Below are 10,841 nucleotides of genomic sequence, written 5' to 3' on the forward strand. Positions count from 1 at the left end.
CTTCGGGAGGCCAAGGCAAGAGTATTGCTTGAGCCCAGGAGTTTGAGACCAGCTTGGCAGTATGCCAAGACCTCATCTCTCCAAAAAATGTTTTAAGTCAGCAGGTGTGGTGGCACATGCCTGAAGTCCCAGCCACTGGGGAGGCTGAGACAGAACGATCACAAATAATAGTTCCAGAATGTCTAACACGTATTTGGACAGTTTTTTAAATCTTATCTAAAGAACCTACCTGAACCTAGATACATAGACAAAAGAGAAGTAAAGATGAAGATAAGCCTCCAAAATCCAGAATGGTACTTGCCCGACACTATCGGGTGACCAATCACCAGAAATAATTCTTGGCCTTCCCAGTCAGTCTTCCCTTCATTATCCTTGGTCTTATTTGTAGTTACTTTTAAACAGCTAGTCCTCGAAAAAGCTAATCATAGAAAAACCTCTTTTACAGCTTGTCCTTGATCTGTTCTTCTTACCCTTCTATTTTAGACCACATTGTGCACATTATAGAGCTGATAGGCAGAATTCCAAGACGCTTTGCCCTCAGTGGGAAATATTCACAAGACTTCTTCAATCACAGAGGTAGTATTGTTACATGAGTTTTAATCTAGGACCCAGGGGATACTTCAGGAAGCAGAGCATTCACACCAAGATTGTTTTTAGTTATCACTGAATCCACAAAAATTTGACTTTGTGAATTCTCCATTAGATGGATAGAGTCTTCCTCTTCCCATTTAGGATAGCAAGCAAGCCTGATATGCTTTACAAAGAGGTATGCATGCTACTCTTTCTGCTATTTTCTAGAGCTGTGTTTGTTACTCTTGTTACGTATCTTTTTTTTCCCCCTTGAAATGTTTGAAATATACAGATCACATTGCATTGATCATAGAACTTCTGGGGAAGGTGCCTCGCAAGCTCATTGTGGCAGGAAAATACTCCAAGGAATTTTTCACCAAAAAAGGTAAAGTAAATGTGTTCCCAGACATTAAGGAGGCAGAAGTGTTTTAAGAGGTAAGCACATATTCCCAATATCCTACAGAATGATGGGCCTACCCTGAATGCTAACCTGTGACTTAGCAAAGAGGTAAAAAAGTGGTCAAGAGCAGAGACTGAGCCAGGCGCGGTGGCTCATACCTGTAATCCCAGCACTTTGGGAGACCGAGGCAGGCAAATCACAATGTCAGGAGTTTGAGAACAGCCTAGCCAACATGGTGAAACCCCATCTCTACTAAAATACAAAAAATTAGCTGGGAATAGTGGCGGGCGCCTGTAATCCCAGCTACGTAGGAGGCTAAGACAGGAGAATCCGCTTGAACCCGGGAGGCAGAGGTTACAGTGAGCCGAGATTGCACCATTGCACTGTAGCCTGGGCAACAAGAGCGAAACTCCATCTCAAAAAAAAAAAAAAAAAAAAGCAGAGACTGGAGCCAGGCATGGTGGCCCACGCCTGTAATCCCAACACTTTGGGAATCCAAGGCAGGACGATCACTTGAGTCTAGGAGTTCGAGACCAACCTGGGAAACATAGGAAAACCCCACCTCTACAAAAGTTTTTTTAATTAACTGAGCATGGTGGTACACACCTATGGTCCCACCTACTCCGAAGGCTGGGGTGGAAGGATCACTTGAGCCTGGGAGGTCAAGGCTGCAGTGAGCCATGATTGCCACTGCACTCCAGCATGGGCAACCAGAGCAAGATCCTGTCTCGGGGTAAAGAAAGAGCAGAGACTGGAGCCAGACTGTCAAATCCTGGCTACTCCACTAGCCATGTGACCTTTGCCAGGATCTAACTGTGCCTCAGTTTGCTGATTTCTTAATGGAGATAATAATGTATACTTCTTACTAAGTTAGTTAATATGTATAGTGCCTGCATGCAGTTGGTTGATTACTTCTATAGCACTTCTGAAAAATGGACAAATTTTTTGCTGGCGTTTGGTCTAAGAACTGCCTCTACCGAAGGGCAGGTCATTTAAGCTTCTTACGTAAGGGCAGGGACTGCATCTCACTCATCTTTGTATCCAGTGACACCTATAACACAGTCACTCGAAGTACATTAGTCATACAAACTAACTTTACACTTTTTAGTTTTATGTATTTGTTGTTATTAACAAAAAAAAAAATTCCAATTTTTGACTTGATAATGTATTTCTTAAGCATTGCAAAAAAAAAAAAAAAAACCCTGAAATGTGAAAACCTGACCTAGAAGCATCTAGGAAACAGTCTGGTTTTTTTACCCCCATTGTGCCATGGTTCCCTTTTTCCTCACAGCTTCTACAGAAGTGCTGAGAAAAATGACTTTTCTTAATCCTTGACAGGAGCCATCCTCAGAAACATTACCCTTTCTTAAACCTCTTTTAGGTGGGAAAATTTTTAAATGTTTCATGAGTTCCTCCTTATGTACAGTCAGATTAAGGCATGTGTGTTTACCAGGTACGTAATCAAATAGGCACTCACTGCTCACAAAAGAGACTTAAAATTTTTATTTTTTAAAAAATATTACTGTTATTATTATTGAGACAGGGTGTCACTCTGTCACCCAGGCTGGAGTACAGTGGTGCAATCTTGGCTCACTGCAACCTCCACCTCCCAGGTTCAAATGATCCTCCTGCCTCAGCCTCCCAAGTAGCTAGGACCACAGGCACGTGCCACCATACACAGCTAATTTTTTTGTATTTTTGGTAGAGGCAGGGTTTCACTATGTTGCCCAACTGGTCTTGAACTCCTGAGCTCAAGTGATCCACCAACTCAGCCTCCCAAAGTGCTGGAATTACAGGCATGAGCCGCTATGCCTGGCCTACTTAAAATTTTAAAGCAGCATTTGCCTTAGCTACTATCTTTTAAAAATTTTTCACTTCAAAGAAGCAATTAGGTTGATACTCCAGTATAGTATAGAGCAGCGGTCCCCAATCTTTTTGGCACCAGGGACTGGTTTTGTGGAAGACAATTTTTCCATGGACAGTGGGGGGTGGGGGGTAGGGGGGTGTTTTGGAGATAAAACTGTGTCACCTCAGATTGTCAGGCATTAGGTTCTTTTATGGCGCATGCAACCTAGATCCCTACTGCAGTTAACAGTAGGATTCACACTCCTATGAGAATCTGATGCAGCCACTGATCTGACAGGAGGCAGAGCTTAGGCAGTAATGCTTGCTGGCCCACCACTGACCTGCTGCTGTGCAGACCTGACAGACCACAGACTGGTACCGCAGAGGGTATTGGTATAGAATTGGGGACCCCTGGTATAGAATAGATGAAGCTGTTGTATCTGAAAGCTGTGTAGGATTTGGGGTTTTTTTTGTTGCTTTTATCCATGCTTGACATGATGTTTTCATTTTAAATTACTGCCTCACTGTGAAGCAACATATACTAAACTATTGAGCACATACACAAAAAAGAGTATAAGCAAATTGTTCTTGGTATGTGGTGCTAGAGTGCCTCTGCACACCATATGAGACCATGTTGAAGACAGGCATTTCATGTTTATTTTAGTAGTAAATACCTATCCTGATTGTCATACCCAGTTTGACTGGGACCCAAAAAATCCTAGAATAGGGGAAAAAATAAATTACCTTAAATTTTTAGAGCCTTATGAAAAATAGAGGCACTTCTTTCTGAGGCATATGCCAGAAAAAAAATGCTTTGTGAATGCAGGATTAGATTCTGATTGCAAAATCTGATTCCTCATAGACTACGTGGATTAGTTCCACAAGAGGACCTTGTCATTTGTCTGTGTTGATCAGTGACTTTTTCTATACTGTCTTCACTGCAGGTGACCTTAAACATATCACGAAGCTGAAACCTTGGGGCCTTTTTGAGGTTCTAGTGGAGAAGTATGAGTGGTCTCAGGAAGAGGCAGCTGGCTTCACAGATTTCTTACTGCCCATGTTGGAGCTGATCCCCGAGAAGAGAGCCACTGCCGCTGAGTGTCTTCGGCACCCTTGGCTTAACTCCTAAGCCCCTGCCCACCACCACAGCAGAGATCACATTGACCCTCCGCCCTTCCCCTCCAAGCATTTTCCTCTTCCCTTTTCAGGGTGAAGCTCTTCCTTCAAGAGTTTCTAGATCTTGTTTTTTTTTAATCCAACATGTTCATTTGGGTTTGCTTACTTGACCCTGTGGAGATCCCCACAGCCATTGGGCATCCTAGGTGAATTTGGCCTTGGTTGGGCTCTGCCAAAGACTGATGGACTAAAATGTGAAACAGCCTCTTGTCCTGTACCTTTCCTTCCCATTAGGACATCCTTTAAATTATAAGCATCCTTTTTGAAAGAGCTATGAAGGTGTATGAGCCCATCCTTTTATTCATTGACTCTAAGAGTCAAAATTTTCTAGTGCATATCCTATTGCCAGCATAAGGATGGGGAGGGGAAAGGGTGTTAATTCTATGTACAGCAGAGACATTAAACTTGCTGTGTCCAGGCTGCATCATCTTCCTGGACTGTTTCTGTTGTTCTCTATGTTCACATTTTTTCCTGCAACTTTTAAGCTACTGTCTTTTAATTAGCTGTATGAACACCAAATTTGGGTACCATTTTATCACTGTTCAAAGCACTGTCGAATTCCTTTCATCCTTTAATAGTTAAGATCTTTGAATCTTCAGTCTGATTTTTAATGTAAGCAAAAACAGAACCATTGAATAGTAATTTCTTGGGAACCTCAGGTGTTCTATAAACAGTCCTTTCCTATATGTCTTCTGTTACCCTAAGACCAGAGTTATTTTGGTTGGCTGTTTTGTTTTGTTTTGTGTTTTTGTATCCTTGGCTGGCACTTTACTCATTGCACTTGAGTTTATTGCCCCATAACTAAAGGATCAGGATGACGATAGAACAGAGATCTGGGTTTCAGAGCTTTCCTACTTAAGAGAAGTAGATCTTGAGATTCTGATTCTTTTCCAGACAGTCCCCTGCTTTCATGTACAGCTTTTTCTTTACCTTGCCCAAAACTCTGGCCTTGAAGCAGTTTTCCTCTATGGCTTTGTCTTTCTCATTTTCTCAGAGGCTCGAGTCTTTAATATAACCCCAAATGAAAGAACCAAGGGGAGGGGTGGGATGGCACTTTTTTTTGTTGGTCTTGTTTTGTTTTGTTTTGTTTTTTGGTTGGTTGGTTGTTTTTTAAGATTAGCCATTCTCTGCTGCTATTTCCCTACATAATGTCAGTTTTTAACCATAATTTTGACATGATTGAGATGTACTTGAGGCTTTTTTGTTTTAATTGAGAAAAGACTGCCATTTTTTTTTTAGGATGAGCCTCTCGTAGACTTGACCTAGATATTACATATTCCTCCAGTAATATTGAAGAGCAAAAGAGGGGCAGGACTGGGGTCACAGCCGCTTCTTCATCATGGACCAAGTGGGCCTTGGGGATTACAGCATTTTCGAAGTGGCTATAGGACTCGAATTTACAGAAAGCCACAGAGGTGCAACTTGAGGCTCTACTGCTAGCAAGCCACCAGTGAGGCTGTTGGGTAACCACCTTTCTATACGGGAGATTGGAATCTATTTTGTCATTTATCCACCAACAGTGACAAAAGTGGTGCCGTTATGCAATCCATTTAATTCATAAACATATTACTCTGAGTAACTGGCCAGCCATTCATCGGATCCTTCATTGGGTACTCCTGAAATCAGACATGTTCCTGTAGAAAGAATTTTAAGTTAGGCTTTCTATGCACCTATCAAGAATCAAGAGAATAGATTGTATCAAACAACGGCAGGGAAATCCTTCAGCAATTCTAATCCACTTTGGGTTTTCAGCTGTTTTTACATCTAAAGCAATAGACTAGAACTGAATTATCTTCTACACTGTAAAATCACGATTGTGGAATTACAGGAATTCTGGTGATATTAAGGTGACATAAAACACGCAAAAGGCTCTATTTTAACAGTTGATGTGACGGTAAATTTTAATAGAGAGAACCTGTAACTTCATTTTGGAAGTGCTCCTCCACCAAATAAGGGCTTTCCCCGCTATTTAAGGAGCCAGATGGATTGAAAGATGTGGAAATAGGCAGCTGTAGAACTTGATCTTCCAAGTACCCCATGTACCTTTATTGAGCTTAATTATAATACTGTCAAATTGCCACGATCTCACTAAAGGATTTCTATTTGCTGTCAGTTAAAAATAAAGCCCTAAATACATTTTTATTCTTTCTACTGAGTGCATTGTCTGTTTTCTTTGTAAATGCCATACAATAAACAAATTATTTAATAACCAACATGTTTCCAAAAATCTGTATTCATTTGTTGTCGAAATTGCTCTGCCCTGAGTAGTTGGAGGAAAAGATCGGTTGAGTATGCTTTTTTAATTTAAATATGGAATGAAACAGTACAGATTGCACACTTGCCATTTTGTGGGGTTCATAGCTTTGCTTCTGCTTTAAATTGGGAGTGGGATAGAATTAACAGCCAAATTAACATTTGTGGAATACTATTTTTCAGCCTTTTTTTTTTTAATTGTTTTTCCCTACGTCCAATAGATAGCACTTTCTTTCAGAAGATTTGCCAGGGGGTTGTTGTTTTTCTCAAATTATAAATGCACAGTATGTGCAAAATCCAGAAGGCTTAGAAATATAAGCTCTTACTAAGGCAATGGCATGATGTGTTACACAGGCTTTCATACACTTGTCTCTTCATTTCTTGGATAGATTCTTGAACTGTCTGAGTCAGAGAACACATTTTTGAGGCTTTTAATAAATACTGCTACCGGGCATGGTGGCTCACGCCTGTAATCTCAGCACTTTGGGAGGCCGAGGCGGGTGGATCACAAGATAAAGAGATCGAGACCATCCTGGCCAACATGGTGAAACCCCGTCTCTACAAAAAATACAAAAATTAACCGGGTGTGGTGGCGGGCACCTGTAGTCCCAGCTACTCAGGAGGCTGAGGCAGGAGAACCACTTGAACCTGGCAGGCAGAGGGTGCAGTGAGCCAAGATCATGCCACTGCATTCCAGCCTGGGCAACAGAGCAAGACTCTTGTCTCAATAAATAAATAAATACTGCCTAACTTACCCGGACAACTAGCATAATGGTTGGACCGTTTTTCTGTATACACCAGTGTATGAACAGGCCTCTTACAAATCACTAGTTTGTGCCCTGCCCCTTCCCCACAGGAATATCGTAATTTGCATGTTGGATTACTAGTGAGGTCATAAACTTGTTTTCATAGGTATTTGCATTTTTTGATTTTTTGTGTAAATTGTCCAGCTTTCTGTTGGAGTGCTTCTGTATTGGATGACCTGGTCAGGACTTGTTATACTAGAGAGAATTTATTTTTTGCTTCATACACTTGTCTAGTTTTTAATTTTCACTTTTATTTGTGGTAGTTTTTAGTGTTATTTGTCTTTTCCCACCTACACCTGAACTACATAAATTGTTCTAGTTAATTTGTTTTAATTGTGCAATACTTAGAACACAGTGTTTTCGTAGTGTTAAAATGTAACCTATTGGGATCTGTTAAACCAGTTTGTTCACCAGACTGACCAACCTAGGCAGGCCCTCCTACACCTTGTGTTAAATATATGGACCTAGAATTCCCAGTTTGGGAAACCTTAGTGCTGTTTTAGGAGAGTTTGTAGCTATCTCAAAAGAGCCAACAAACAGGTGGGTTTACAACCCCCTTTAATTCTGAATTTGCTCTGTGTGTCCACAGGGAAACTAGCTGCTGCAGAGCAGTCCAAGCTTATAAGTGGACTTTGTTACTGCCCATTCTTTTCTTTTGAAACCTGTACTCTTACCAGTTTAGCCTTATAAGGAAACTGCTTTGCCTTAGATTATTATATCACAGAAAATTGGTGATTTGCTGATAATAGAATCTGAACTTATATTTGCTTTAAAATAAGGCCTTATGGCCGGGTGCAGTGGCTCACACCTGCAATCCCCACACTTTGGGAGGCCAAAGCAGGAGGAACACTTGAACCTAAGTGTTCAAGATCAACCTGGGCAACATAGTGGGACCCTGTGTCTATAAAAAAATTCAAAATTAGCCAGATGTGTTGGCTGGCACCTGTAGTCCTAACTACTCAGGCTGAGGCAGGAGGATTGCTTGAGCCTAGGATTTCAAGGTTGCAGTGTGCTGTGATCACGCCACTGCATTCCAGCCTGGGCAACAGCATGAGACTTCATCTCTACAAAAAAAAAAAAAAAACAGTAAGACCTTCAGGCACCAGAGAAGTTTGAATAGTCAGTGCAATTTGGGAGTTAGCAAAGCATTGGTAGCATAAAGCTCTTAAAAAATCTTCAGAATATTAATACAGAAAAGTGACTAAACCTGAGGCCAACTGAGAAAGAAGTTTTTGTGTTGCTAAAGTTGGAGGTTTGGGAAGGTAGATGCCAATAAAATAAAAGTTGGAGTTTAAAAACTACATGTGTAGGCCAGGTGCAGTGGCTCATGCCTATAATCCCAGCACTTCGGGAGGCCAAGGCGGGCAAATCACCTGAGGTCAGCAGTTCGAGACCAGCCTCACCAACATGGAGAAGTTTCTACTAAAAAAAAAATGCAAAACATTAGCTGGACGTGGTGGTGCATGCCTGTAATGCCAGCTACCCAGGAGGCTGAGGCAGGAGAATCACTTGACCCCAGGAGGCAGAGGTTGTGGTGACCCAAGATGGTGCCATTGCACTCCAGCCTGGGCAACAAGAGCAAAACTTCATCTCAAAAAAATAAAAACTACATGTGTAATATGCATTTATCTTTAAGTCCTTGCAAAAATATTAATCTACACCAAGTTCTTATGATACAAGAGAAATATCCCAGTTTAAAGGCCAGGACACTTGAGATAAGTGTTTAGAAATTTAGGGCCGGGCGCGGTGTCTCACACCTGTAATCCCAGCACTTTGGGAGGCCAAGGCCGGTGGATCATTTGAGGTCAGGAGTTGGAGACCAGCCTGGCCAACATGTTGAAACCCCATCTCTACCAAAAATTTAAAAATTAGCCAGGCATGGTGCTGCACACCTGTAATCCCAGTTACTCAAGAGGCTGAGGCAGGAGAATTGCTTGAACCTGGGAGGCGGAGGTTGCAGTGAGTGGAGATTACGCCACTGCACTCCAGCCTGGGTGACAGAGCAAGACTCTGACCCCCAAAAAAAATTGCAACCAGGGAATTAAGCTAGTTTACTTCAGTACGTAGTTGTGTTTACAGGCTGCACCATTTCTTGTAAAGGGAGGAGACTTTCTAGTACGTATGATGTTCAATTTAATTTTATATCCTCCCAAGTTCACTTTTTTAAATAATAATACCTGCCTGTTGTCCTTAATTTAGATCTAGTTTTTGCCCATTTTAATACAATAACAAGTGTTGCCCTCCAAATGACAGAATGAGACTCTTTATTGAGGTGCATCAGCTGCCTGCCATTTGAGCTGTTCTTAATAGTTGTGCCACTAAGACGTGATTGTTTGCATTGGTTGCTTTGGATTCACTAGGTATAGAGGAGAGAGTGGTTGATGTTGGAAATAAATTTAGTAGACCTTAATTACAAATCCTTTGAAGATAGATGACAAAAGTGAGATGGGTTTTCAGGGTTGGAATCCTTAACCATTCATCTTCATCAACTTAATTTACAACAAAACCAAGATGTATCCATCAGCATATGAGGATACCAGAATCTAATTTCTGTCCTGATAAAGCATTCTGATGGCCAGGTGTGGTGGCTCAGGCCTGCAATCCTGGCACTATGGGAGACTGAGGCAGATGGATTGCTTGAGCTCAGGAGTTCAAGGCTAGCCTGGGCAACATGGCAAAACCCCTATCTACAAAACAGACAAACATTAGCCCGGTGTGGTGGTGCATACCTAGTCCCAGCTACTTGGGAGGCTGCGGCGGGAGGATGGCCTGAGCCTGGGAAGCCGAGGCTGCAGTGAGCTGTAATCACACCACTATATTCCAGCCTGGGCAACAGAGCAAGCAAAACCCTGTCTTTAAAAAACAAAAACAAAACAAAAAATTCTGATAAATGCCCATTTCCTTAGAAAATTTAATTGTGAAAACTTTTAAAAAGGCCCCTGTGATTCCCACCTGTTGGTATTCATATAATCTATTTGCCTTCAGTGTGGGCTGAACTTTCTTCTGTTAGAAGAGGGCAGAAGCAATGGGATATCACTTCTGAGACAGTTACAAATGGTCTGGCTTCTGCCTGTGCACACTACCTTCCTCTCCTTTCAAAACCTTGTTCTAGGAAACAAGCTGCCATATGAGTAACCCTAAGCAGAGGCTAACCACCAGCAAAGAACTGAGATCCTCCGTCCCAACAAACTGAAAAACAATCCTGCCAACCACCACTGAGCTTGGAAGTGGATCCAACACAATTGCAGCTTGTGAGAAATCTTGAGGCAAAAACACTTAGCTAAACCTTGTCAGGATTCCTAATCCACAGAAACTGAGATATGTATGTTGTTTTAAGCCACTGCATTCTGAAGTAATTTGTTAAGCATCTGTAGGTAACAGGATCATCAGGTCATGAACACTGAGGATATTCTTCAGGTTCACATTTCACCTATAAATGACTGGCCCTTCCTATTTCGACCATATCTACTCAGGGCTGTCAGTGAAGCTTGAGCACCATAACTGACTCTACAGAATAGCCCAAAGCAGAGAGAGGCAAGCCAGAAGTGAGAAAAGAATAAGGTTGGCCAGGCGCGGTGGCTTACACCTGTAATCCCAGCACTTTGGGAGGCCGAGGCGGGTGGTTCACGAAGTCAGGAGTTCAAGATCAGCCTGGCCAAGATGGTGAAACCCCGTCTGTACTAAAAATATTAAAAAATTAGCCAGGCGTGGTGGAACGCGCTTGTAATCCCAGCTACTCCGGAGGCTGAGGTAGAGAATTGCTTAAACCTGGAGGGGCAGAGGTTGCAGTG

At 42.0% G+C, this 10,841-nt stretch overlaps 1 protein-coding gene across 1 annotated transcript in view; it reads left to right on the forward strand.

Moving 5' to 3' along the window:
* Positions 1-6,204, forward strand: part of SRPK1 (SRSF protein kinase 1) — a 58,920-nt gene extending 52,716 nt beyond the window's left edge. Inside the window, exons 12-13 of the mRNA XM_011945366.1 lie at positions 863-955; positions 3,760-6,204. Of these exons, the coding sequence (XP_011800756.1) occupies positions 863-955; positions 3,760-3,944 (278 nt within the window). The 3' untranslated portion in view covers positions 3,945-6,204. The remainder of the gene's footprint in view (positions 1-862; positions 956-3,759) is intronic.
* Positions 6,205-10,841: the final 4,637 nt, after the last annotated feature.

Source organism: Colobus angolensis, unplaced genomic scaffold (assembly GCF_000951035.1).
Source record: "Colobus angolensis palliatus isolate OR3802 unplaced genomic scaffold, Cang.pa_1.0 Scaffold24, whole genome shotgun sequence".
In the NCBI taxonomy this organism is placed as follows: Eukaryota; Metazoa; Chordata; class Mammalia; order Primates; family Cercopithecidae; genus Colobus; species Colobus angolensis.